At 35.7% G+C, this 27,663-nt stretch overlaps 7 protein-coding genes across 14 annotated transcripts; 4 read left to right on the plus strand and 3 right to left on the minus strand.

Annotated features, from left to right (window-relative positions):
* The first annotated feature begins 33 nt into the window (after window positions 1-33).
* SNF7.1 (SNF7 family protein) lies at window positions 34-2,110 on the plus strand. 3 transcript variants are annotated; one of them, NM_119060.5, is made up of 8 exons: window positions 34-250; window positions 340-464; window positions 715-814; window positions 893-978; window positions 1,066-1,157; window positions 1,328-1,442; window positions 1,522-1,717; window positions 1,817-2,110. In NM_119060.5, the coding sequence occupies exons 2-7, from the start codon at window positions 393-395 to the stop codon at window positions 1,714-1,716; spliced, it is 660 nt and encodes a 219-aa protein (NP_194645.1). In that variant the 5' UTR covers window positions 34-250; window positions 340-392; the 3' UTR covers window position 1,717; window positions 1,817-2,110. The 3 variants fall into 3 exon arrangements, with proteins under 3 accessions (NP_194645.1, NP_001078468.1, NP_974635.1); NM_001084999.2 differs by having other exon boundaries at window positions 86-464; window positions 1,817-2,040; NM_202906.1 differs by having other exon boundaries at window positions 178-814; window positions 1,817-2,040.
* Window positions 2,111-2,192: 82 nt separating this feature from the next.
* Window positions 2,193-4,839, plus strand: ATMND1 (Mnd1 family protein). 3 transcript variants are annotated; one of them, NM_001085000.2, is made up of 10 exons: window positions 2,210-2,361; window positions 2,831-3,006; window positions 3,191-3,307; window positions 3,417-3,455; window positions 3,555-3,662; window positions 3,744-3,806; window positions 3,888-3,939; window positions 4,081-4,125; window positions 4,222-4,301; window positions 4,398-4,839. In NM_001085000.2, the coding sequence occupies exons 2-10, from the start codon at window positions 2,968-2,970 to the stop codon at window positions 4,500-4,502; spliced, it is 648 nt and encodes a 215-aa protein (NP_001078469.1). In that variant the 5' UTR covers window positions 2,210-2,361; window positions 2,831-2,967; the 3' UTR covers window positions 4,503-4,839. The 3 variants fall into 3 exon arrangements, with proteins under 3 accessions (NP_001329788.1, NP_001078469.1, NP_194646.2); NM_119061.4 differs by having other exon boundaries at window positions 2,926-3,006; NM_001341959.1 differs by having other exon boundaries at window positions 2,193-2,361; window positions 2,926-3,006; window positions 3,888-4,125; window positions 4,398-4,774.
* Window positions 4,840-4,844: 5 nt separating this feature from the next.
* Window positions 4,845-9,149, plus strand: RHS16 (root hair specific 16). Of its 3 annotated transcripts, none has more exons than NM_001203936.2 (12): window positions 4,845-5,083; window positions 5,364-6,398; window positions 6,499-6,634; window positions 6,736-6,807; window positions 6,886-6,957; window positions 7,047-7,127; window positions 7,202-7,344; window positions 7,429-7,682; window positions 7,762-7,888; window positions 7,971-8,033; window positions 8,137-8,326; window positions 8,409-9,104. In NM_001203936.2, the coding sequence occupies exons 1-12, from the start codon at window positions 5,005-5,007 to the stop codon at window positions 8,896-8,898; spliced, it is 2,742 nt and encodes a 913-aa protein (NP_001190865.1). In that variant the 5' UTR covers window positions 4,845-5,004; the 3' UTR covers window positions 8,899-9,104. The 3 variants fall into 3 exon arrangements, with proteins under 3 accessions (NP_001190865.1, NP_001328257.1, NP_194647.2); NM_001341960.1 differs by having other exon boundaries at window positions 4,872-5,083; window positions 7,438-7,682; window positions 8,409-9,149; NM_119062.3 differs by having other exon boundaries at window positions 4,967-5,083; window positions 6,499-6,588; window positions 6,696-6,807; window positions 8,409-9,063.
* Window positions 9,150-11,222: 2,073 nt separating this feature from the next.
* Window positions 11,223-12,755, minus strand: OZF2 (Zinc finger C-x8-C-x5-C-x3-H type family protein). The gene has a single exon (NM_119063.3). The coding sequence runs from the start codon at window positions 12,675-12,677 to the stop codon at window positions 11,607-11,609; it is 1,071 nt and encodes a 356-aa protein (NP_194648.1). The 5' UTR covers window positions 12,678-12,755; the 3' UTR covers window positions 11,223-11,606.
* Window positions 12,756-17,427: 4,672 nt separating this feature from the next.
* AT4G29200 (Beta-galactosidase related protein) lies at window positions 17,428-19,572 on the minus strand (the record flags this gene model as incomplete). The annotated part of the gene is made up of 2 exons (NM_119064.1): window positions 17,428-18,785; window positions 19,557-19,572. 2 exons carry the CDS (start codon window positions 19,570-19,572, stop codon window positions 17,428-17,430), a joined length of 1,374 nt encoding a protein of 457 aa, NP_194649.1.
* A 721-nt stretch (window positions 19,573-20,293) lies between these two features.
* On the plus strand, window positions 20,294-22,893 carry GGT4 (gamma-glutamyl transpeptidase 4). 2 transcript variants are annotated; one of them, NM_119065.3, is made up of 5 exons: window positions 20,306-20,490; window positions 20,631-20,971; window positions 21,056-22,078; window positions 22,190-22,327; window positions 22,409-22,893. In NM_119065.3, exons 1-5 carry the CDS (start codon window positions 20,364-20,366, stop codon window positions 22,691-22,693), a joined length of 1,914 nt encoding a protein of 637 aa, NP_194650.1. In that variant the 5' UTR covers window positions 20,306-20,363; the 3' UTR covers window positions 22,694-22,893. The 2 variants fall into 2 exon arrangements, with proteins under 2 accessions (NP_974636.1, NP_194650.1); NM_202907.2 differs by having other exon boundaries at window positions 20,294-20,490; window positions 21,056-22,327.
* Window positions 22,721-25,966, minus strand: PFK1 (phosphofructokinase 1). Its single transcript, NM_119066.3, has 13 exons — window positions 25,767-25,966; window positions 25,341-25,617; window positions 25,130-25,176; window positions 24,989-25,028; window positions 24,841-24,903; window positions 24,630-24,767; window positions 24,329-24,541; window positions 24,197-24,265; window positions 23,967-24,096; window positions 23,609-23,877; window positions 23,475-23,517; window positions 23,236-23,390; window positions 22,721-23,144 (listed from the first exon to the last, which is right to left on the minus strand). Exons 2-13 carry the CDS (start codon window positions 25,443-25,445, stop codon window positions 22,995-22,997), a joined length of 1,422 nt encoding a protein of 473 aa, NP_194651.1. The 5' UTR covers window positions 25,446-25,617; window positions 25,767-25,966; the 3' UTR covers window positions 22,721-22,994.
* Window positions 25,967-27,663: the final 1,697 nt, after the last annotated feature.

Raw genomic sequence — 27,663 nt, forward strand, 5'->3', positions numbered from 1 at the left:
ACCAATATTATCGGCTACAACGCATGCAAGAGACTATTTTGTAAACAACCACTTAAACATAAACACGTGTTAACGCGATTCACATCAACGCGTGTGGAAAAAGGAAAGTTGCTTCCTTCGTTCTTAATCCCTTCTCTGTGAACACAAAAACGCGAAATAACAAACAAAAACCAATACAAGTGATTTCCATTATTTCTCGTCTACGTATACAATTGATCTTCCCCCATCTCCAATTCAGATTTGGACAGAGGTATTTTTTGATCCGATTCTTACGAATCCTGAATCTTCCTCGTAGATTAATCGATCGATCGGTTCTTAATTCGCGGAAAATTGTTTCAGTAACCTGTGATCGTGTCGGTTGGGGTAGAAGAGATCGAAGTGGGAGCAAAATCATGATGAATCGGCTATTCGGGAAACCCAAGCAGGAGGCTAATGCTCTCCAAACTTTAGACAAGCTTAACGAGGTATCATCTACTTATCTACTTCTCTCTCTCAATTTACGTTCGATCTGAAAGAAATATCGATCTCTCTGTGTACTGATCTCTGTACTGTTTGTTTAATCTTAAACTTAAATCACCATAAGACATCACTTCAAATCCGATTCTCGTTTATATTTAATACTCAAAAACGATTGAATTGGGGATTTCTGAGTACAATTTATATGATCGTTTGCTTTTAAACCATATTCAAATTTTGTTGATTTGTTCATTGCAGACGCTTGAGATGCTAGAGAAAAAGGAGAAAGTACTCTTGAAGAAAGCTGGTGCAGAGGTTGAGAAGGCAAAAGAATACTCCCGGGCTAAGAACAAACGAGGTATGACCTCTTATTTATTATGACTCATGTGTGTTGCTAATCACTGGAGTACTTAAAAGCTGTATTGGGTTTTTGCAGCGGCTATACAGTGTTTGAAAAGGAAGAGGTTATATGAGGGACAAGTCGAACAGCTTGGGAATTTCCAGCTCCGTATTCATGATCAAGTGAGTTTGTTTTAAGATTGTTAACTATAAACTATATAGCAGTAATTAGATGAATTTATTGGGATCTTATATCTTTTTGTCATACAGATGATTATGTTAGAAGGTGCAAAAGCAACAACCGAAACTGTTGATGCATTGAGGAGTGGAGCTTCTGCAATGAAGGCAATGCAGAAAGCAACGTAAGTGTTCATCACATTTTCACCATATTACTCTTTACTACCATTTTAACCGTCATCAGTTCTGGGAATCGTTAATACGAGCTTGGTATTCAAAATACTTATGCTTTTCTTGTGCTTGAATGCTTTAACATTTCTAGTGCCTGACTAACTCAAAACACAATATTTTGCAGAAATATTGATGATGTGGATAAGACCATGGACGAGATCAATGAGCAAACCGAGAACATGAAACAGATCCAAGAAGCATTGGCGACTCCAATGGGGGCAGCGGCTGACTTCGACGAGGTAACTTTCTTGTACCCAAATGATCATATATTTTTCAACTAATAATGACTTTTGTCTAAGAAAAACTTCTCTTTGATAGGATGAGCTTGCAGCAGAGCTTGATGAACTAGAAAGTGAAGAGCTTGAATCGCAACTTCTACAGCCGGCAACAACAGCTCCTCCATTGCCTTCAGTTCCAGTGCCTGCAGGGCGTCAACCGGCTCGTCCTGTTCCCCAGAAGCGGACTGCTGAGGAAGAAGAACTCGCTGCATTACAGGCTGAGATGGCCCTCTAAGGTCTCTTCTATCTATAATCAAAGCAAAATCAATCAATTTGCTTACAGACTATGGATTTGTAATTTAACTAGTTTTGCAATTGGCTTGGTTTAACTGCAGGTTATTCACCTCTCCGAGCAGAGACATGTATGCATTGATAGACACGAACAGACGATGTATATAAGGATCTGAATCAGATTAATTCGGAGCGAAAAACTTTTATAATCCCCGTCGTTAATGTTATCTGCAATTTGAGTGTTCTTCACATAATTTATCTTTTGTAATTTTTGTATCTTTTTATGACACTTTTTCCTTTGGTTAATAATCACTTTACTCCTATGTTCATCACTTTCGCCTGATAAGACTACTCATGAATAGTCAACCATATACGTTGACTTCGCTGCTTTAACAAACATCATGCCGTTTTGGTACCATAAAATTGGACTCCGTGTCGTTTTAAGGTTAAATTCAAATTAATTGGAATAAAAAATGAAACAGAAAGCGAGGGATAATAACCCGCTTAAGTTTTCAAGGCTTCTTCTACAATTCTCTCATTTCGAATTTGATAAAGAGAGGAGACGATAGTGAGGGAAGAGAGTGAGAGAGAGCTGTAGCAGTGTTTGAAATCCTTTGGATTGCATCACCAGGAGCAAGAGATCACGATGGTAATATACTCTGGACGAATGTTCTCTACTTGTGATTTTGTTTCGCTAATGAACCTCTGTGATTTGTGCATTTTCCTGGGAAGATCGAGTGATTATTCTCTATGATTCTATGAATCGTGATTATCTTACACTGATGATCTTAGCTTGTGATTCTTCGACTTACAAGAGAATTTTGGATGTATTGATTCGACCTATTTGTTTGAATGTTTAGTAGTCATCGTTATGTGTTTCTCTTACTCTTCGAAGAAATTTGTTTAAACTTATCGTTCATCGGTAGTAATGTTTCTATCTTCCGTAGTTCATTACAAATTTGTGTGAGGAATTTCCGCAAACACTTGGACTGCATGACGCGAATCGATAGGTTCTCGAATTAGCATTTATCTAGCAGCCAATTCTCGCAATCAGTGTAGTCGCTGAGTTGACTGTATATATTTTTGACATTTTCGATCTGGAAACTATTTGTTGACAGATCATTTGTTGGATTTCGTCATTGAAGCTCTGAAGTTTTTTTTCGTCATTCTCGTATCAACTGAATCGCTGCTTTCTATTGTTGATGATATTCAGTCTAAGAAACGGGGACTTTCGCTGGAGGAGAAACGAGAGAAGATGCTTCAGATATTCTATGAGTCTCAAGACTTCTTCCTAGTGAGCACTTTCTTTAGTTTTTACAACTTGCTAATTTTTGGACGCCTTTGAACTAGCTTTATCTACCAAGTGATCTGATATCTAGAGTCGTGAAGTGCATATACTGCCTAAATTTGTTGCTATTGAACTTTTGGGTTTGTGATACAAGCACTTATGGGTCTCTACTTTTGTAAAAAAATTTCAGCTAAAGGAACTTGAGAAGATGGGGCCGAAGAAGGGTGTAATTAGTCAGTCTGTGAAAGATGTTATCCAGAGTTTAGTCGATGATGATCTTGTTGCGAAAGACAAGATTGGAATTTCTGTGAGTAGCTTAGTGTTCCTATGTTGGATCTTTTTATTTCATTTGTTGCCATATAGTCCTTGTCTCTGTTATATGTTGTTTGACGGTGTTCATTATTTTGCAAATGAAGATCTACTTTTGGAGCCTTCCCAGCTGTGCTGGCAATCAAGTGAGTCACCGTTCTGTATCCTGAGATGACATCAAAAAGATTCATATTAATTTGAGCATAGCGAAATTCATTGTTTCTGATCTCATTTTGAATGAACAGCTTAGGAGTGTTCGCCAGAAACTTGAATCTGATCTTCAGGGTAGTAACAAAAGGTTAGCAGAACTTGTTGATCAGTGTGAGGCCCTAAAGAAGGGAAGGGAAGAATCGGTAAGTATTTTCAGTATTGTAGAATTAATGCTCGAATAAGCTTACGTGTGCTTTTCACCAGAATTGCTGTTCTTGCTGCAGGAGGAACGAACAGAGGCCTTGACGCAACTCAAAGATATTGAAAAGAAACACAAAGATCTGAAGGTCAGATTATACAGACTATCTGTTTGCATAGAGCTATTCACATGCTTAACAAGTTGCTAACAGTTTCTTCTTCTTAAACAGAACGAGATGGTACAATTTGCTGACAACGATCCAGCTACTTTGGAGGCAAAGAGTTAAGTTCTGCATAATACGTTACTTTTGTTTTGTGTTAGATCTCCTATATGGTTTTCCCGGTCTTCGTGGAGCAGAAATAAGAATCAATCTTGTGCTTTACTAGCTGTATCAATGTGTATATTCCTTCTAATTTTGACAGGGAATGCAATTGAAGTTGCTCACCAGTCGGCTAACAGATGGACAGGTATTTCATTTCTAAAACTTGGGAATGTGTTTTCAGTTTTAATACTTACGTAATTTTCACTGCAGCCTAGATTATAATTCTTTCAAACTTACTCAGATAACATCTTCACACTGCGACAATGGTGTTCAAACAACTTCCCCCAGGCCAAGGAACAGCTAGAACATCTATACACGGAGGTATCTTCCAGATCTTTTCACTTCAAAAGGCTATAAATTCCACATTTCACATTCTCATACATGAAGGAGAGACTAAATCAGCTGGGTAACTTTCAGGCGGGAATCACTGAGGACTTTGATTACATAGAGTTATCATCATTCCCTTTGAGCTCATCCCATGAAGCTGATACCGCAAAGCAGCTAGTACAAGATGAAGCTTAGTTCTAATACTCTCCAGCATAACAGTTAAAGAAACAATAGCTTAAGTAAAAAATCTTTTCACTATCCTTTTAAGTTTTCTGGTTTTAAAGGTTGCAACAGTCTGTAATTCTCTATGTGACCCAATCATCTAATGTCAAAACTCGGTTACAAATTCTGTGGTCAGAAAAGATTTTTATTTTCTTTGTATCTGTCGGCTATGTCCAAGCTTGGCTATGTTTTGTTATAATATTTTATTGGAGTTATATATATATCATGCGTTAGTTGTTGACCCACTGGTTACTTCTTGATAGCTGTATTACCATTTTATATTCTTTCTTGGCCGCTTTTTTCAGTCGTGAGCAGCACTTATGTTATACACCTCCAGGTCAATTTTGTTGCTACCAGAAGAGGAAATGGGCATAGACTTTGTACTTTCTAGTCTTTTGTGTTTTTGTGTTATCTTAAACGCAGGTTGTCTGTTTTTCTGACGATGATGAGCTGAGCTTTACAAAATAAGAAGAACATGGGAGCTCACTCTGTTTTTCTCATCCTTTTTTCCGTCATTGCCATTGCCATTGTAGTACATGGCCAAGGCCAAGCAGGTTCGTGAGTCTCATTCTCGCTTATTTTCCTCTGTTAGAGTCTGTTTTGATTTGAAAATGAGCAATCTTCAGACCAAAGATTTTTGAAGTTTTGATATATGTGGTTGCATTTTGGCCAAAACCGTGTTCTGATTATTGGTTTGACATGATAAGTGAGGTCCAAGTCTGTTTCTATGATTGAATGCTTTAGGTTCTAAAATTTAAACCTGCATTGGAATTTTGATGAAAATTTTCTCAACGTTGTAGAATTAATCAAAACCCTTACCTTCTTCTGGTCCAGGTTTCATCAGCATAGATTGTGGGTCACCCCCTAATATTAACTATGTAGACACTGATACTGGTATCAGTTACACCTGGGATGCACCTTTCATCAACGCTGGAGTAAATCTGAACGTCTCTGAAGAATACGGTTACCCGAAAAACCCGGTTTTGCCTTTCCCGCTTGCTGATGTAAGATCTTTTCCTCAAGGAAACAGGAACTGTTACACCTTAACCCCCTCCGATGGAAAAGGGAATCTTTATCTCATCAGAGCTTCGTTTATGTATGGAAACTACGATGGTAAAAATGCTTTACCTGAGTTTGATCTCTACGTAAACGTGAATTTCTGGACCTCGGTGAAACTCAGAAATGCTTCTGAGAACGTCATCAAGGAGATCCTCAGCTTTGCAGAGTCAGATACAATATATGTTTGCCTTGTGAACAAAGGTAAAGGAACTCCTTTTATTTCAGCGTTGGAGCTTCGACCAATGAACAGCTCCATCTATGGAACTGAGTTTGGAAGAAATGTCTCATTGGTACTCTATCAAAGATGGGATACAGGATATTTGAATGGAACAGGACGGTACCAAAAGGATACATATGATCGTATTTGGTCTCCGTACTCTCCAGTGTCTTGGAATACAACTATGACTACTGGGTATATCGATATTTTTCAGTCTGGTTATAGGCCACCAGATGAAGTTATTAAGACAGCTGCTTCGCCTAAAAGTGACGATGAACCATTGGAACTGTCTTGGACATCAAGCGATCCAGATACTCGGTTTTATGCGTACCTTTATTTTGCAGAACTTGAAAATCTCAAGAGGAATGAGAGCAGAGAAATCAAGATATTCTGGAATGGGTCGCCTGTTTCAGGAGCTTTTAACCCCTCTCCTGAGTATTCAATGACAGTGTCTAACTCACGAGCTTTCACTGGTAAAGATCACTGGATTTCTGTTCAGAAGACCGCAGAGTCAACGCGTCCACCAATACTCAATGCTATTGAGATTTTTTCAGCACAATCTCTGGATGAATTTTACACCAGAATTGACGATGGTGTGTTCATCTCTACTTTGTTAGTCGTCTACGTATATTTTGTTCTGGTCTTTAATTTTCACTGACACTCACAGTTTTCCATTTTCTATTGGTAATGCAGTTCAAGCCATAGAAAGCATAAAATCAACGTATAAAGTGAATAAGATTTGGACTGGTGATCCTTGCTCTCCCAGACTCTTCCCTTGGGAAGGTATTGGATGCAGCTACAACACTTCTAGTTATCAAATCAAGTCCCTGTAAGTCATTCATTCATTTCAACCTGAAAAAACTCATTGTGTAATTTCCCTCAAACTTAAGTTTTGCTGATGAGCTTGTTTCTGTATTTTGCTGCGAGAAGAAATCTTAGTTCAAGTGGATTACATGGACCAATAGCGTTCGCATTTAGAAATCTCTCCCTTCTTGAGTCATTGTAAGTATACAAACACATTGAAACTTGCCACCACTTTATTCACAGTAACTATAATAGTGGTGTGCATTGTTTTCCCAGGGATTTATCAAACAACAACCTCAAAGGAATTGTGCCGGAATTTTTGGCTGATCTAAAATATCTGAAGTCCCTGTGAGTTGAGCACATAGAGAACCTCGTTGAGTTTGTATTGATAGACAATCAAAATAGTATTTTGTCTCTGACATTAATTTGTGTCGCAGGAATTTGAAAGGAAATAACTTGACTGGGTTTATCCCAAGATCTCTTAGGAAAAGAGCAACGGCTAATGGACTTGCACTCAGGTACACGGAACCATAGTCATTTTGCCGCGTCTCTACCATTTTCAAAAGCTTATTGATTTCCTCTTTGTCTCCAGTGTCGATGAACAAAACATTTGTCACTCACGTTCATGTCGGGACGGGAACAGAATCATGGTGCCAATAGTTGTATCCACATTAGTGATTATTCTCATTGCCGCCTTGGCTATCATATGCATCATGCGAAGGGAAAGCAAAATAAGTAAGTACAGAGTGTCTTTTACTTAGATTTAAATTTAATAAGGTAGAATTAATGCTGAAAGAAAACGAGTGTTTAATTTCCTAGTGTATTCAGGAGCATATTCAGGACCACTTCTGCCTTCGGGAAAGAGAAGGTTCACATATAGTGAAGTCTCTAGTATTACAAACAACTTCAATAAAGTGATTGGTAAAGGAGGGTTTGGTATTGTGTACCTTGGTTCCCTTGAAGATGGAACTGAAATTGCTGTAAAGATGATCAACGATTCTTCTTTTGGAAAATCTAAAGGATCTTCATCATCATCATCATCATCCCAGGTCTCCAAAGAATTCCAAGTCGAGGTAACGTAACACTAGAATCATTAATCCGATAAATTAGACAATGTTGTTTTATGGTTGCTGAAGTGTAAAATGTATGCAGGCGGAGCTTCTTTTGACAGTCCATCACCGGAACTTAGCTTCGTTTGTTGGATACTGCGATGATGGTCGCAGTATGGCTCTCATCTACGAGTACATGGCCAATGGCAACTTGCAAGATTATCTTTCAAGTATTCTTCATCTCTCTCGATCTCTCTATTGCCAATTTTCGCTGCCTTTGCGCTCACGGATGTTTTGTTTACGGATATTCAGGTGAGAATGCAGAGGATCTTAGTTGGGAAAAGAGACTCCATATAGCCATAGACTCTGCACAAGGTTGGTCCCAGTTTTGACATCCTGAAATGTTCAAAAGCTAAGAGACATCAAACCCGGTTTAGTCTGGTTGTAAATCCCCTTATTGATTTGTTTTCCTTGGCAGGGTTGGAGTATCTTCATCATGGCTGCAGGCCACCAATAGTACACAGAGACGTTAAAACAGCAAACATTCTTTTAAACGATAACTTGGAAGCCAAGATCGCTGATTTCGGGCTTTCTAAGGTCTTCCCTGAGGATGATCTCAGCCACGTTGTGACTGCTGTCATGGGCACTCCTGGCTATGTCGATCCTGAGTAAGTTTCCTTAACACATCACCACTTTTAATCTTTACCATTTTGGTCATGTTGGTCTCATCATAAACTGGTTTCAAAATAGGTACTACAACACGTTTAAGCTAAACGAGAAGAGCGACGTGTACAGCTTTGGGATCGTCCTCCTTGAACTCATAACCGGCAAGAGATCCATAATGAAAACTGACGACGGAGAAAAAATGAACGTTGTTCACTACGTCGAGCCTTTCCTCAAAATGGGAGACATAGATGGTGTCGTGGATCCACGGCTTCACGGCGACTTCTCCTCAAACTCGGCTTGGAAATTTGTGGAAGTGGCAATGTCTTGCGTCAGAGACAGAGGAACCAACAGACCAAACACAAACCAGATCGTGTCTGACTTGAAACAGTGCTTAGCTGCCGAGCTAGCTCGTGAGCCAAAAAGCAATCATGAGAAGAAGGAAGTAGTGAAAGAGAAGTACACGAAGACCAAGTCGACGGTTCAGAATTATAGCAGCAATGAATATAATAGCTCATCTGGATCGGTTTCACTTTCTTTTGGAGATTACTCCACGTTTGGCCCAATGGCAAGGTAGTGTGAGAAATAAGTTATTTTAACTAACTCAAGGTTTGATTCATCATTTGTTTTTGTCACTGAAAGTTTATTTTGATTCATCATTTATGGGTTCTCATTTTATTTTATTTTGTTATTTTCAAAGATCATATATGATTTAAATTTGATTCTTTTGGTTTAAAGATTCATTCGTTTTTGTTTTCTTATAAGAAAATTTGTTACCACGAAAACATTAAATTGTAAGAACAAGCAAGTTGTCTATGTTTTTTTTTTTTTTTCAATAAACTAATCGAGCAGAAAAGTGGTTAAAGGACAAAGAAAACTAAAACAGAATTATACGGTATGATTATTTCTTGCTGTAGAAATTTTGTTGTAACTATGTTGGCTATAACTGTAATTTTTATTGCTGTAGAATTATTGCTGTAAGTTTTTTTATTTTAAATATTTATAAAAAATAGATTAACAAATATAATAATTATAATAAAATATTTTATTTATAGTAAATAAAATGCCTTGTATTACTATTTTAAATAAATATATTATGATAATAGAAAAAAAATCTATGAATTCTTGATAAAAGAAATTGTTTTTTTTTTTTAAGTTTGATAATTATCTGTTTTTTTATAACTTATCTTTGTTTTTTTGTTATATATTTATGTTGATAATTTCAATTTCTTGTATTTATTTAATGAATTAAAATTTGTACAGTCAAGAAAATAAAGCTTTGAGAATTTACTCTACTACAATCTTAAAAAGAAAACTAGATTTTAACCCGCGGTATACCGCGGGACGATTTATTTTTTAAAAGTAATATATATTAAAACTTGCAAAATGTTTTTTTATAAAATGTTTACAGTTTGTAATTGTTATTAATTAACGCTATACCACGAATCCATGAGATAATTGTTAAAAAACTGAAGTTTTAACTTTTATTAAAACAGCATACTAATAATATTTTAAAATTTTATAAATATTGATTCAAATACATCCACCATATAACTCAATTCCAAAATAAAACTCTTTCTTTAATTTCTTTACCCGTCCCGTGATTAGTTTTTAAAGTAATAATTTTTAAATTTTAAAAATTATTTATTATATATAAAAGTTTTGCAAATTGTATCATTCTCTAATACATTTATATTTTTATAGTTTAATTTTATATATAGTAACATTATACATACCACATAACATTTTTGGTTTTATATAGCATTTTTCTAAATTAAGATGATTTGATATGTTTAATATTAGTGGTTTTAAAAATAATAAATTAAAGATTTAACCAAAAATAATCTTTGATGACCCGTCTTTAGATCCAATAAGCCCTATAATTAAGAAATAAATATTGTCGTTAAATAATTTTGGTAACCTTAATGACGTCATTAAAAGATTTTTTTTTGATTAAATTTTTCTAATGGCATTGTCCTGTAATTAATTACAAAAATTAAGGTTATATTTAAAATGTACTTCCCAAATAATATAGTAAGATTAAAAAAATTGGATTGTAAGTTTAAAAGTAAAACTACAACACAATTAGTAAGTAATCAAGGCTTTAAGAAAAATTAAGACGGTAAGTCAGACTTACAGCCCAATCAATCATACACTAAAGTTACACAATATACATAATGTAATATAAATTCCCTTAATTAGGTTTCTTCTTTTTGACCTTACGCTCAAGTTTGTGGGCTAATCACCCTACACAAATCTATTAATTCCGTAATTACAGATTTGACCGTTCCCCCATATAACACTATCGGTATGTACATTCATATTGCATTTAATTATACATTTATGTTCTTCAGAAATGGTAATTTTGTGATACCTAACTTTAGACCCACATGTCATTTTTGTCATTAGTAAAGTAAGTATATTGGTTTTTGCCGTAACTGTCCCAAAACCTCTAATGATAACAAATACTATTCCAAATGTCAAATACCAAAATATCTCAATACCTGGCTACCTGCTGACAAAAGAAAGAAAAAGAACGCAGCCATTCTGTGATGTTGTCAAGATCGGTTTAGATTTCCGGTTATCAAAACAAACATTGGTGCCGGTTTAGTTAAAACACCCGACTTTTCTTCGCGATTGCAAATGATCTCGTTGGTCAATGTCATTTTCTTATCCATGCTATCGCCAAATCGCCAAATTATATTGGATAAAGTCACAATCGAATGATTCGCCCAAACGCTACCGAAACCATCGAACAAGTCTTTTATTGGTTAATTTTTCTTTAACAAAACCTTTGGTAAGTCATTTACTTGCAACTTATAGGTTATTAACTCATTTGGATTTGACGCGTTCAAACATTTAACACAGTCAAACTCCTAACAAGAGATTTCGACGTTAAACAGATCATCAAAACTTCAATTATAACAAAACTTCACAACAAAGATATTTATATTGGATCAAGAAAAACTAGGGAAACACAACAAAGTATTAGATAATAATTTGCATTCATTCATAGATTAGTACCAAGTGGTTACAATCTAACATTATAGTCTTATAAAACACGATTATATTAATACTATTTCATAATTAAAACCCTAAGGCACATCTATACAACGATCATCTTAGAAAAATCAGGCCCCAAAATCCATAATTAATTCTTATTAGCAGATAAAATACGAGATTAGTAAATAAAATAATATGAACACACTAAGATCCCTTCCTCTTTTCCTTGGAAGATATCCAAAAAAGCCAATGAGACTTCGAAATACGGTCAGATTTTTTTCTTTACATGAGCAGGTCAGATACCCACCCGACATCAGGAGCCTCACCCAAATTCTGATCCGGATCCTGGGCAACTCGATCCATGCAATTCTCCTTGTGCAGTTTCTCGCGCATCTTTTCTCGTAGCTCACGACCCGACTCAACGACACGCTCCATTACGGGTTCTTCCTCCAAACCATACTCCCAAATATCCAGATTCCCTGGTCGGGTCGGTGTTGTAGGCAGAGACTGAAACCCAGGACCCAAGATCGATCCACGGGGCGACCCGAATCCGAATAAAGGATTGTTACGAGGAAATGATTTTACCGAATTAAACTGTAAATTCCTAAACGAAGGAACGACGTCGTTTATCGAACAAGACCCGAGAGATCGACTCAGTGACTGAGTCATCGGAGAAGACTCCGAGTCAGCTCTTGGACTCATCGGTGGCGAACCAGAAACCGGAGAAATCGACAGCTGAAATGCTCTAGCACGAATCGGAGACGAAACGTCAAAAGAATCAACTCTGTCAGGGCTCCGAGTATGTAAAAACCTAAGCTGATCCGGTGAATGAGCAAAGAAACAAATTTTCCGGAGACAGTTACCACCGTCTTTACACGGCTGAGTACGGTAACGAGCTGGATGAAGCCAACACTCGAAAACACCATGAGCAAACTCACAAGAGTCACCTTTCTTGCAGCCACCTTTACGAAAATCAGGACAAGCCGTACCAGAGTAATGGTACTTCCTCGGATCTCTCCGGCGAGCTTTTTCTCCGGGATGAGCGTACGGACACTCCGTCCAATCATGACTCCGGCCACGAGCACACCTCCTGACTTTGAAATCGTACATACGGAAATGGTCGCATGAGTAAGCATCGATTGGTGAATCCGGACCCAATAGATCCGGGTATGACTCCGGATCCGGTTCGTTAGACGGCAAATAACGCTGCAACCCCGCCAAAGCTTCAAGCATGCTACAATCTGGACTATTCATCACCGGAGAAAAAAACTCCGACGTTGTAAGCTCTTCAAGTACCGGCCATGGAGGTATTTCAACAGTGGGATAAGTCCTGCGAGTTTCTCCGATCATCATCTTCTTTAATACTCCGGTGAACAATAAATCACATTAGTCGACGAAAGAGTTCTTTTTTTTTGTTTGTGTTGTTTGTTTGTAATACACCGGCAAAGCTACTTATGTAGTTGAAACACTTAACCGTGGTTTGGTTAAAATTATTTAACTATGGTTAAAGATATTAGCATAGGACTAGGTTATCGTAACAAAGCTGTGAGATAAGCATGTGAAACAGCGGCTGGAGACTTATCCACGAGATAGACGTACGTGGACCGTTTCGTGATGTGGACGTTTATCAAAATGACTTTGACGAAGTTTAAAGTAACCGAACTGTGAGCGTAAGGTTACTTTAGGATTATTAGATACGTTGAAGTCGGTCGAAGTTTAGATTCTCCGAAAGACGACAAAATAGATAATCCACAGTTTTAGTTTCATTAATTAGTCTATCCATTGCCTTATTACTTAATTTGTTTGTTTAATTATTCGTTGCATGTATCTCTTATTTTTTATATGATTCAATATAATAATTTATTGTTTATTATTGTCATTTTGATTTGAATATTATTATATATATCGAATGAGGTTATTGTATCATTTATCTAGCAATAAAAAAAAAGTTGTTTAATAATTTGCTGTTATCGAAAAAAATAATTTTATTTTTGATATGATCTGATAATTTGTTGTTTAGTATTGTCATTTTGAACCTAATATTATTGTATCTAAATCGTCAAAACAATTTCATTATATCACTTATTTAGCATCAAAACTATAAAAAAATTGTTTAATAATTTGTTATTATCGGAAAAATAATCTTATTTTTAATACCAAAATATCTGATAATTTGTTGTTTACTATTGTTCATTGTGATCTTAATATTGTTATATCTAATTCGTCAAAATGATTTTATTGTTTCACTTATCTAGCAACAAAACGACAAAAAGTTGTTTAATAATTTATTGTTATCGGAAAAAATGATCTTGTTTTTGATATGATACAAAGATATATGATACTTTGTTTATAATTTTCATTTTGATCCAAATATTGTTGTATCTAAGTTGTTGAAATGAATTCATTGTATCATTTATCTAACAACAAAACGATCGAAAATTATTTAATAATTTATTGTTATCAGGAAAAAATAATCTTACGACAAAAAGTTGTTTAATAATTTATTGTTATCGAAAAAAAAAAATTAATTTTTGATATGATTCGAAGAATTCTCATAATTTTATTGTGTATTGTTGTCATTTTAATTTGAATATTATTATATCTAAGTCAAATGATTTTATTGTATCACTTATAATTTCATTGTACCACTTATTTAGTAACAAAACGACAAAAAGTTGTTTGGTAATTTGTTGTTATTGGAAGAAAAAAAATATCTTACATAGTTCTCAAAAATTCGTTTTCAATTTTCGATTTAATTTTAGCAAAAAAAATTAGAGAAGAGGATAAGAAATGTGTCGGATGAAGAGGACATGTTGGAACAGATTTGGAATAACGTTTAAAGACTTTATAGGGGCAAAAACATTTATGTTTCTTTGCTAAATTTGGAAGCAATTCCATATCCTCCTAAACAAAATCGACCTCTCATTTATCCTTTGTTCTTTCTTTTTTGCACTTTTCTTTTCTTTCATATAAATGTATTTTCTCTTTTAAATTTTTATAAATTTGACAATTGTTTATCAAACTTATAGTTCAATCAAACAATTGACATGGTCAATATATTTGAGTGGTGGCGATATTAACATGTTGAATGAATAATAGAGAAATAATAGAAACATATTTCTATAAATCAATGTTTCCTAGATCTAACGAAGAAGACAGGTTGCGAAATATCTAAAAACGTGTAGCTCATCCGATTCAAGAAGCAATTATTATATTTCTTTATTTGGAAGATAGTGAAATTACACACGATTACGACACAATGTCTTCGTTTTCATAGTCACTTAACCTATTAAACCATAGTAATACGTACGGACCAAAAATATCTTCAATGTCGTAGCTCAGCTCCTACGAGGCTGAATTGTATTCTTTTATAAAGAAAACAAGGCACACAAATTTGATTGAAAGCGATTTAATATATGCATAATAATAAGGAACATGTATATACATTTCACTCATTAATGCTTCTTTAGACATTAGTTCCTCTCAACTTGCTAATGCAATCCAATCGAAAGACGGACTTGAAAAACTTTAGTAGATTACTTCTCTTTTGATTTCTACTCGCTTAGATATTTATTTATTCGACATTTACGTTTGGCAGCCATACCTTTTTGTCTAATAGTTTAATGGGATATTTATCCATAGACCATAGAATAAATATACTTTAAAATATATCTTTTTATTTTTAATAATCCAAAAATAATTCTTGTAAATATAGTGACTACGTTAAATAACTATAAGAAGAAAAACAAAATAGTTTGTGTCTTTAACAAAAAAAAACAACTTATAATTTCTTGTAAATGTAGTAAGAAAATTGTGTCCATTTTAACCGCTGCAATACTAGTCTCTCTGATCAACTAAAAACTATTCAAAATTAAGTATAACTATCTGATGAGCCAAACCCAAACATCTAAGAAAAGTAGGTACGCCATTGTTATTTAATTTGATCAAGGGGATGGAGAATATATTTGAAAAGCTAAACTAGTCTAGCTAAGTAAAATACTATTGAACTAATGTCACTTGAGATTAAAAAAGGTTCATGTATGGGTAACAAAGAAAAGTATGGAGTGGTAAACTACATCGCAACGATGAGCATCACATGTGGAATGGTATGGTTACATTAATTTATTATCGAGTTCGGTGGGAAACATTTAGTACAATATAAAATTGCTTATAACTCATTTCAAGTATTTATTAGTACAAAGAAATCTCTTTAACGAAGATAAAATTAGTCTATATAAATTTTTTTTATAACCTTAATAAAAAGTCAACTGTTAGTATAGTTATAAACTTATAACTTATAACATTTGCCAACTAAACGATATGTTTCATGCAACAATATTTCTTGAGAGGTATTAGGTTAAAAAGAAACCATGTGACCCCCAAATTCCACAATGTGTAATCTCCGCCACAAGTTTTAAGATGTCAATTTATTACTTTTACTTTTTTTTTTTATTATTATTCTTCTCATCTTTTGTCTTCCATGTATACTAATTTTCTGCATACAACTTCCCTTTTTGTCATCGAGCATCTCAACCAAACAACACAATAATATTCCCAATTTGATTATATATATCTTACTACTAAGACGAAGTTTCTTCAAAAAAAGGTTCGTATACTCTACTTTTTAGTTTTTAAGCATAGAGTGTTGTTACTGCTGCTTCCGATCCAAATCAGAACTTACTTCATTCGAAGATAGAAAACAAATTGTAACAGTTTAAAGCGTCTAAATAGGACACCAATTATTTGTTCTCTCGGAATGTTTTTATAATGTAAAGGAGCTTATGCATGTGATGTACGTAAAGAGTGTATACGTACACGCGTCGATATCACACATGATAATAGTGCCACCTCTTAAGGAGGCATGAGGGATCATGCATGCATGCCCCATCCATCTCGACCGTTCATTATGCTTCAAAATGAATACTTTTCTTACATTATTCCACCAAACATTTAAAATAATTTATTATTTATACATATTGAATTATCGATCCCACGATCATGACTACTACGTGATCCTCTTTATTCCCCCTTAATTACTCAACTTTGATTTATATAGTCACCATTTCTTGGTCTTATCCACAAAACTTCAACTCCATATTTCAGAAATTTCGTGTCTTTTATAAAGCAGTACTTCGCTTTTTAAGTTTTAACGTGAATCATGGATGTTGTGAAAAATTGAACGTAGTAATTTCTTAAATTCATCTTTTTTTTAGTTAAAGTTTTCTTAAATTCATTCTATGTACAATACATCAATGTTTAGTATCCAACACGTATAATGAATACTATAATATTTTTAATACTAAAAAATGCACGCAAAAGTGACACTAATTAACAAGAAATTTTGCAAATATATAAACGTTCTAAAATGAACTAATTGATTGTTAGACGCGTGTAGAAAAACAATATCATATAGTGCCAATCGAATCCGAATATTTTGTTTTTTACGTCTTCAACTAGCAAACTTACTTTAACTGGTTATGAAGGGAAAACAAAAAAAAAACTTAAAATCTGTAATACCAAACAGGGATGAAATATCAAAAAGAAATAATGTGATTTGTAATATCAAATATCACATTATTTGCCTCAACGTAACGTGACAAAGTTCACCCTTGTGGACACGTGTCTTGTCCTTGCAGCACGTGTCTTTGGATGGTAAATACAGTACCAAATTACTTTCCGAAAATATTTATGAGAAGTTGAAATAATCAGTAATGTTCACAAAATTGTACGGAAAGGTATACGTGGCTGAGTCCTTTTGGTTGTTTGACCACAAGCGTGTCCTTTCTCAGTGACATCACAAACCAAGAATCTGAACTCTCGTTAGGATCTTATCACGTGTCAACATGTACGTCGCCCCAACAATTTGTGAGTTTGATCGTAGATTATATAACTCGTAATATAATTTGTCACTTTTCTAATTCGTACAAGTTATAATATATGGTTTTTAATGAATTTTCAAAAATTATTTAAAAGCTACTCATACAATTAACTCTAAAAAGAATAGAGCACTCGATTAGATGGAGCCAATGTCACTTCCATTTCACTTCAAGTGGTACAGAGTCTTTTTTTTTTTTTTTTTTTTTTTGTTAAACCTTGCTTTCATTCAATGGAACATAGAACAATTACAAGAAATAGAGTTTAAGAACTCAAAGATTAAAGCATTACAACAAACGGTATTCCCCAATACCATAAAAAGAAAGATAAAGTGCATCGATTTGAATTCCATGAGAGCTTTGAGGCATAAGCAAAGAAGCACAGTGCAACATGTGAGGTCACAGTAAATCGAAGGATCATCCTCGAAATAGTCGAAGGACAACAGGTTGGTCACGGTCAAGGGACGTAGTGACGTTGACAAAGACATCGAAGCTATAGATCTCACCGGGGCTAGCTGCAATACCCACGGAAAAAGGATAGCAAGGATTCGAAGGACTATGGTTCTATAGTCGGTTAAGGTTAGCTTTAGGATCCAACACAAAAGGCAAACAAATCTCCGATCAATAGCGGCATACACTATGAGACAATGAAACATGATGATGGACATAGTGATGAGCTTGAAGGCGATAGATGAGCTACTTGGTGACCATTGAGCGATGAAAACCCATAATTCAAAGCCACATTTGACACAAAGGCAAGTACAATTCAGAAAAATTAGAGAGAAGGTCTTCAAGACTTTGGAATGAGGCCACACATTCCTAGATATAGCTAAAACCAGGATTCGCAAATGATAAATGAAGAACCAAAACCTCCATGGTGATATCTCTATCAAATGGTGTCCATGGCCATTGATAAGAGGAGATCGACACAAAAAGATTAATGGGCCTAACATAGAATTAAAGAAATCAGATCTGAGAATAAAAGCCTTACAAGTTCTAAAACAACAGATGGGCTTGGGCCTGAAAGGAAGAAATGGGCCAGCGAAAGAAACTAGGTCCACTGGGGAAAACCCTAGTTTCATGTCGAGGTGCCAAAACGCTGAGGTAGAGCGGCGGCTGTCCAAGAAAGGCGAGATGATTTGCAGCGCAGGAGTCATCTCCGATGAGTGAAAGATCGTTGGAAGCAGACTATGACCATGGCTCAAGTAGGTGGCAAAGATCCAGGGGGTCGCATCCTTTTCTACATGGGATAGCTCCGAGCACGAATCTGTCCAAAGAGCTGCAGCAGAGGAATGGGAGAAGGAGAGAGCATGTTGCTTCAACCTTCCTTCCTTGATTTGTGTTGAAGAGCGTCCTGGTAGAGATGCAAGGTGAGGTAGATTGGTTAACAAGTTATGGGCTGGAATAACAAGGGGAATAACAAGAGGGGAAAGGATGGGAAAAAGCTTCAAAAGGGGAAAAATAAAGAAGGAAACTAAGGTAACGAAATAGCGACGAAAAGAAGAGAAGTTGGGGTCCCGATGCCGGTGAACAGAGGCTTCACCGGCGCCGGAAAGAGTAGTCGATGAGAGAGCTTCGATAATCGGACCTGAAAGAGAAATAGTTTTTACTTTAGTTAGTTTTGTGGTACAGAGTCTCTGAATTGGAATTGACGTTTTAGATATACAATGGTATCCATATATATATATACCAAATTACCAATGGTATAATACCATCATAAATTCATTATCACATCACTTTTATTTTAGTGAATGAAGATGTAAATATGCTATTATGAAAAAAATTTGATGGAAAACAAAATCATTGATATAATTGTTTTCACTCGTACTTAGGAAGACTCCCTAATAGTAAAGCAAAGTTAGACGATATTGTTTTCGTCTTTGGACACGAAATATTTTGAAAACCTTCCGACATAAATTAACGGTGAAGGCCTTTTAAAAGTTTTGTCGTTAAAAATATGATTTGACAAATCGACTTAGTTAGTGGGTTTCTGGAGATGTGTACTATCATGGAAAAGAACGAGAAAGATTTTTTTTTTTAAAAGTTGATGTGATTGGGCCCAATTAGAAAAGTTTTCGGTCCATACAAAAGCCTAGTAAGGTTGTGTTAACTAGATCATTATTAAAAATATTTTTGGTTGATTAGTATTATTATTAATTGGCCGATTGACTGAAAAATAATCTGATATGGTTTTGCCATCTTTTTTGAAATAATCGTTAAATCATTTTATAAAACTATCCACATGTAAAACAATGCATGAATATATACAGTTGTTAATCGTCTAATATTGTTAGTTTATTTTGATAATTGAATTGTACTATTCTTGCAGCTGTTTGAATGGTTAGATGTTGAATCTTACCTGGTACACAAATCATTACTGGTTAGAGCACAGAAATCATATATGGACCGGCACAACATTGAAATAAGAACCATCTTCTCTAATCAGGTAACTAAAAAGGAGGTCACGAAACCTCAACGAAGATGTGAACGCAAACTAACTCTCTCGTCACAACTCTTAAACTCAGTCTCTCGTCAGTCGTCACAACTCTCAAGGTTTTGTTTTAGATTTATATGTATGTAATACATGAATCTTTTGTTTTTGAACTTATGTATACATGAATCTAAAACGTGCATTTTTCTAATCTAATCAATATCTTACCTCCTTTTTCCAAATATTTAATCGACATAGTCCAAAAACTGTATGTTCATCCATAATTAATAACAACAATAGGTCTTGTAAAACCCCTTTAGTATGTTGTAAAACCTAGCAAATCTACTAGATCGCATCTAACATATCTGTTTATCAAATTTAACATGTGTAATTATCTAGATTTAAAAGAATCTCTCTCATTTTCTAAAAAACAAATTTTATTTTTCTTTAACAGACTTTTATTTTCTAAACATCAGATTTAAATTGTATTTTTAATTATCTTGATGCTATATATTGGGAACCACGATACTAACAGACTTTCGTTGTCGCATGTAAAATGTTTTTTTTTTGTAATCAGACTTCCAACCACCAACTTAGAAAAGTATCTATAAAACAGAGACCAATCAAGAATACACTTATCTCTTTTCTTAAAAGAATCTTTTTTTTTTTTTTACTTCATTGACTCTTTTTCTCTATCTCTCTAGATCGAAAGGGAAAAGGAGATAGAGATTGAAGATGCGTGACGCAATCATCGCCGATCCTCTTCTGGCCATCGACCATGAAACAGTCGCAGAGAAGAAGAAACAGAGCAAAAATCTAAAGATTTCTCTTTTACTGCTTCTGATTCTCTTAGCAACTTCAGGTCTGTTTTTTGTTTTACTCCAATAATCGAGGAAACATTTACTTCTAGTTAATGAAACAATACAACATCTTTTTTCACTAGTGAAAAAGACTTGTTTTGGAAATAAATATTTCTGATTAATGTGTTCTGAAATTTCTTAGGTTATTATAGCTTTAGTGACAACATTACAACAGTTTTCTTATCAAGACAAGCTATTGATGATGATCATAGTCTTAGCCTTGGAACCATCAGTGACGTGGTTGAATCTGAGAATGGTGTTGTGGCTGCTGACGACGCTCGATGTTCCGAGATCGGTGCCTCTGTTCTTAGAAGTGGCGGTCATGCGGTGGACGCCGCCGTGGCTATTACTTTATGTGTTGGTGTTGTTAATCCAATGTCTAGTGGAATCGGTGGTGGTTCTTTCTTGATTGTTAGCTCGCAGAAAGATTCCAAAGCTGAGGCTTTTGACATGAGAGAAACTGCTCCATTAGCTGCTTCTAAGGTAAAAGAAGAGCTTCTCTAACTAATCTCTCTTGATCCAGTTGTTCAGTGTGTAATGTGTTTAGCTTGTGAATTGATGATTCAGGATATGTATAAGAACGATGCTAGTGCGAAATCGTTGGGCGCATTGTCTATGGGAGTTCCGGGAGAGATAGCTGGACTTTACGAGGCTTGGAAACGGTATGGCCGTCTTCCGTGGAAACCGCTTTTCGAGCCGGCTATTAAGCTGGCTCGGGACGGTTTCGTGGTGTATCCGTATCTCGGAAAGGCCATATCGACCAAAGTTGCGATGATACTTAAAGATCCGGGTATGCGGAGTGTCTTCTCAAGAAACGGACAGGTTTTGAAAACCGGTGAGACTTGCTATAACCCGGAGCTAGCTCAGAGTCTTGAGACTATTTCTGAGCAAGGCCCGGGAGCGTTCTACAACGGGACAGTAGGCGAGAAGCTTGTTAAAGATGTGAAGAAGGCGGGAGGGATCATAACGATGGATGATCTAAGAAGTTATAAGGTCCGAGTTACCGATGCAATGTCTGTGGATGTTATGGGTTATACGGTTCATGGAATGCCGCCTCCTTCGGGCGGTACAGTCGGTTTTTCGATGGTTATGAATATCTTGGATAGTTACTCGAATCTTTACACTGCTTCGGGAAGAGAGCTCGGGCTGCACCGTTTGATAGAAGCAATGAAACATATGTTTGCAGCTCGTATGGATCTTGGAGACCCTGAGTTCGTTAATGTAACAAACTCTATGAACCAAATGCTCTCGAAGGCTCACGCGGAAGAAATCCAAAAGAGGATTTTCGACAACACGACATTCCCACCTGAGTACTATATGAACCGGTGGAGCCAACTCAGGGACCAAGGAACGAGTCATTTCTGCGTTGTGGATGCGGATCGCAACAGTGTGTCGATGACCTCAACCGTGAATTACCGTTTTGGTGCCGGGGTGTTATCACCTTCAACTGGAATTGTACTTAACAACGAGATGGATGATTTCTCAACACCCACGGAAATCACTCCCGACATGCTTCCTCCAGCGCCTACAAATTTCATTGAACCAAACAAAAGACCATTATCTTCCATGACACCTCTCGTGATCACCAAGGTTCACAATCAATATATATCTACTTTTCCTGTTATCTACAACTCATAGTCTCATACTATGAGTTCTAACCACGGTCCATGGAAACCCGCGGTTGTGATTTTTTTATCGCAGGATGGTGAGTTCGTGGCAGCGCTTGGAGGAGCTGGTGGAATGCATATAATTCCAGCGGTGCTTCAAGTGTTTCTTAATTGCTTTGTGTTGAATATGAAACCTAAAGAAGCAGTAGAGAGTGCCAGAATATACCATAGAGTATGCATAGTTCAAAACCATCTGATTGTTGTTACTAACATTCAAAATGAAATACTCAATGTATTTTGGTTGTTGTTGCAGTTGATACCAAATGTTGTTTCCTATGAGAACTTCACCACGATCAATGGCGATCACATAGGGGTTTCAGAAGATACCAAGATGTTTCTAGCAGAGAGAGGACATGAGCTAAAGGAGCTATCAGGTGGAGCTATAGTTCAACTTATTGTTCAGAGTTTCAAGGAAGAGAAAGAAGAAGAAATGATTATTGAAATTGGAAGGAAAATCGGAAAGAAATCGAAACCATTAAAGGGCTTACTTACTGCAGTTAGTGATCCTCGAAAAGATGGAAAGCCAGCTGCAGTTTGATTTCGTTATTAAGCTAATTACAAATTTCCTCATTCAAGTCCCATTCTCTATCATGTAAATTTGAATAAAGTTACATGAGCCTCAAAGACTCAGCGTGGGATATATACAGAAGCAAAGTTGTAGTTGGAACCAAGAGTTGTTACATTATTCTCACAAGAGTTATCTCTCTCTCTTCTCTTTGCTTGAAGAATATTATAAAACAATTTTTGAAAAGCTTTCTATTAAATTAAGAAACCTTACTTCCCAAACAAAGATGTCCTCAAGTCAAAACACAAACGAATGTTTTTGTAGACAGTGTTGATCACCATTTCATGGTCCCTGGTTCACCAACCAACTGGTTTGAGTGGATCTTGTCAGCTTGCTTCATGAAACTCGGTTGGTTCGTCGAAGACAAAAGCCTCGCCCACATTCTGTCAGTGATCACCACCTTGTTCTGTTTCTCCGTGATCCTCTACACAATATTCAAACCATGTTATTAGGATTCCCAAATTGATATAAATGTAAGAGATGCTCAGGTATGAGTATTTGGTCCTGAGACTCACATTGAAGGGAATGTAAGTATGTCTTCCATTGACAAGGCCAACAGTGAAACCATTGTAACCAGCCATCACTCCATGAACCGCGCTTTGAGCTAAAAGCGTGCAGCATACATTGTCTGATGCATTGCTCGGAACAGCTCGTATCATGTAGGTTGGATCTGAAAGACACCAAAAAAGAAGAAGAAACTTTATCTATTATGTTCCACATACACAAAAGAAAAACTCATAAGATATCTATATACCTATATATTTGAGGGTAAGGGTCATCTTCTTGGCAAAATGATCCTATATAAGAAGAGACAAAGGAAAGCAAATCATTTTCTCAGTTTTTGTCTCACGAAAATCCTCTGTTTTTAGGAATGTCAATAATGTTAACCTTGATTCTTTGGGAGATCCATAGGCCAATGTCTTGAAGAAGTTTGTTTCCAGAGGCATCTTTGAGAGTTGTGGACTCTTTCATGCTTTCAGACAACAGATCTTGTCCCGCACCTTCTGCAATTACAATCACCATATGACCACTCTCCTTTAACCGTTTATCGATAAATTCAAAAAGCCCGCCCGAGCCTTCAAGAAAAAATGGAGATTCCGGGATCAAGCAACAGTCCACATCTCGGCTGGCTAGAGTGGCATGCATTGCAATGAATCCTGCACAAACCCTTAAGAATCCGTAAACATCTCTTCGGTGCTCAGCTAAACTTGGGTGAAAACTACCTAAGTCTAGGGAAACTTCTTACCGCTGTACCGTCCCATTAACTTCACAAGACCAATACCATTCTCAAAGCTTGTAGCTTCGACATGTGCTGCATTGATAGCACGTTGAGCCTCTTCTACAGCTGTGTCAAACCCGAAAGATCTATCGATAATCTGTACCGAGAAAGAACAAACAGTCATTATCCCAAACAACCATAAGAATCTACGATACAATATCGAAATCTCAAACCATTAGGGGGGAAAAAAGAATTACAGGAATGTCATTGTCAATTGTTTTCGGGATTCCGGCAACCGCAACTTTAAGCTTGCGTTTCCTAATCTCCTGCAGAGACAGTCATTAAAGAAATAACCAACGCAATTATTGATCAGAAGTAGTTATGCCTACCTCGAATATAGCAGCTGCTCCTTTCTGTGATCCATCTCCACCGATTATATAAACCTGGTTAATCCCGCGATCTTGAATACTATCTACTATCTTGGTGGTGTTGTGACCGCCTCTTGAAGTCCCGAGGATAGTTCCTCCGCTTCTATGGATATCATTCACTGTTTTTAAGTCCAAATGGATTGTGTTTCTCGCGTAAAATCCTCTGTAACCTCCCTGCAACCAAATTTGATCACAAGATTAATATATTGAGCTAAAAAATTGAGAGCAATGCTGAAAGAATAACTAAACCAATGAGACTTACATCAATGCCAAGGATTCTCTTGACACCATACATATAAGATAATCCACAAACTATCTCTCTGATCACAGTATTAAGCCCGGGACATAGACCGCCACATGTAACAATGCAAGCAAGAACATCATCCGACTCAAAGTAAACCTGCGTAAACAAAACAGTCCCATCAACACTCACCTTCTCAAGCATAGACTCTTTGAAAAGAGACAGAATCTACCCTTTGACGTGGTCCTGCACGACGGAAATGCGTTCCCCTAGGACTATCAGGATGAACTACTATCTACAAAAAGGCGAAACCAGAATCTTCATCAACGAGAGACGAATAAACAAACGCTAATGGCTAAAGGAGAGAGTGTTGTACTTACTTTTTGAGGAACCGTGTCATCCTCATCGACAAAATACTGCCTGAAAACACATTGAATTTGAATCAATGAAGAAGCTGATGATTCAATCACAAGGAAAGAAAGTTAAGTTCCCTGAGGTAAATCAAACAAACAGTAACTTACTTAACAACAGAGTAAGCTGCATTGTCTTGTAATGGATTTGGATATGTCTGAAACATTCGCATGACACAAACAATAGATTTCATCAGAGAAACGTTAAATGATATTTTAAAAAGGTAACTTTAAACCACAATCATATTAAGTTTCAGTCTTTTTCCCGCTCGCATTTTCAGTCACATTATAGATTGAAATTTAAAAAGTCAGAGAGACGTACAGGATGATCAGGAAAGTCGTCGGAGAAATGAGGAACGTCTTCAAGAATATAACCGGCGGGACCAGTAACAATCTTCCGGTCCGAGTTTGGAACAGAAGATGACATAACCAACCTTTTCGGAGACTCAAAGCTCTGATTGTCCGAAACAATCAAACGGAGACCAGAATCGAAGCTCAATGATCGATATTTTCTACTGATTCTAGGGATTAAAAACCCCAATTGATGATGATGATGATCGGTTTCAGATTGTGTACTCCGACGTGAAGATGATCGGAATCTAAACAAATCCATACAATGAAAGATTACAGAAAATGTCATCACCCATTTTTTTTTTATATGAAACCCAAAAAATGGAACAGTCTTCTTTGACTTCAATTTTTTTTTTTATATTGTTAACAAAAATGGAAACTTTAGAAAATAATTCACCTTTGAAGAAATTTGAAACCAAGATGGAAACAAGAAGTAAGGAGGAGGAGGAAGCAGATCAGGCCATCACGGGCTGGTGGTGAATGTATGGATGAAGAAGATAATGAACAAGTGGCGATATGTTTGTGGTTTTTGCTTTTAATGATGAGAAGATACGAGACATTTCAGAAGAGAAGGTTTTAATTACTTTGGTGCAAAATTGACCATTTCAATAATTGAAGAGTTATATTTAAAATTCGTTGAAAGATTTGGGCTGTGTGTAATAATTATTAATAAAGGACTGATTTTTGATGTTTTTTTTTTATTTTAAAAAGAGAATGATTTTGATATTAATTTTTTTGGAGTGGGTGTTTTGGTTATTGGAGTAGGTTTCTAGTTATAGAAATTTTAGGATACGGCATGAACTATGCTCTAGCCTACACCGGCATGTTTCTCATTTGACATAAATTGTAAGTCAAAACATATTTCCCTAATTGGGCTTGATTTCCCTAATTACATTTATTTTCATATTGCGTAAGACTAGGCTTAAGGGAAATTGACACAAAAATGTGTAAGGGAAAGAACTAAGTATGTCCGGCCCACATGACAGAACATCTAATTTAAAATGGGTAAAGCTCATAAGCCCACTAATATTCTGATTTCTGAACCAATTGACCAACCACAATTTGCCCATGTTCTAAGATTTCTTTCATGTGTTTACCAATGCAAGAGACTTTACCGTTAGAATACAAATCTATTCGATCAAAGTTGTGTTTTCTGTAAGAATATCTTCCATCATGCAAAAGTTTATTACATGTCTATGGTTACAAATTGGTTAATAATATATCTAATATGCATTTGTAACCTTTGACAATCAGCTAAGATAAATAACCTAATTTGTTTTTGTTTCTTATATCTCTCTTCATTTAGCATCCAAAAAATTAAAACTGAATTTGATCTAGTAGAACTTTGTGATAGGAAATGGGATAAAACGGAGCTCAAATTCTATTAAGTTCTAAAGACTTCTAAAACAAGAATTATGGCAAAGATATGATAATACCCAGACAAAGAGGCAATCATAGGCATCTATATGTTTTATTCAAGACATGTCTTTGGCCCCTCCATGATTTCATTCTTTGACTCTATAAATTATTTTGAATTTTCTTCTTTTATTTAAGAAATAATATAATTATGATGGGTATTCTATAAATACACAAGATTATATATATGTATGTATTATATATGAATTTCTTTGCCTCTCTTTTTGGTTTGGTGGCGTTCTAACGTTGGGATTGAGATTGTCATTTTTTTTTGTTAAAGGAATGAGATTGTCTTTTGTATATCCTTAACTTGAGTTGTCCAAAAAAAAAAAAAAAAAAAAGTATATCCTTCACTTGAAACTCTTGACGTTAAAGTTACAATCCTTGAGAAATCGAAATGAATTTTAATTTATAAATCTAGCTAGCTATTTAGATTCTTTTTTGCTGTGGTTATGTTTTCAATCTAAACAAACCATTTATTATCTCAAATTATTTTTAACATTTCGGTCCCGCTTAATTATTATTTTTAGCAATATATTTTTTTTTTTACTGATTTAGTGATTTTCAAATCATAATGAATAGTTTAATTTATGTTACAAGAAAAGCTGAAGTATAATTTTGGCAGTTTATCTTAGATTTCAGAACCATAAGAATATAAAATGTTCAAAGAGAGTTCCAAGACCTAAACACTTCAATCCAATCGAAAGATCTCAAATTCAAGGATGGACCCAGAGTTTGTGGGGGCTACGTTAATCTTATTTCATACTACATCATATAAGAGCCGTATAAGCATATTACACCTGACACTTTCTAGACTAAACCGCTTCTAATCAAAAAATTTAAAATGCAGCGTGACCGGAAATCAAGAAAAGCAAAAT

Source organism: Arabidopsis thaliana, chromosome 4 (genome assembly GCF_000001735.4).
Source record: "Arabidopsis thaliana chromosome 4, partial sequence".
Classification (NCBI taxonomy): domain Eukaryota; kingdom Viridiplantae; phylum Streptophyta; class Magnoliopsida; order Brassicales; family Brassicaceae; genus Arabidopsis; species Arabidopsis thaliana.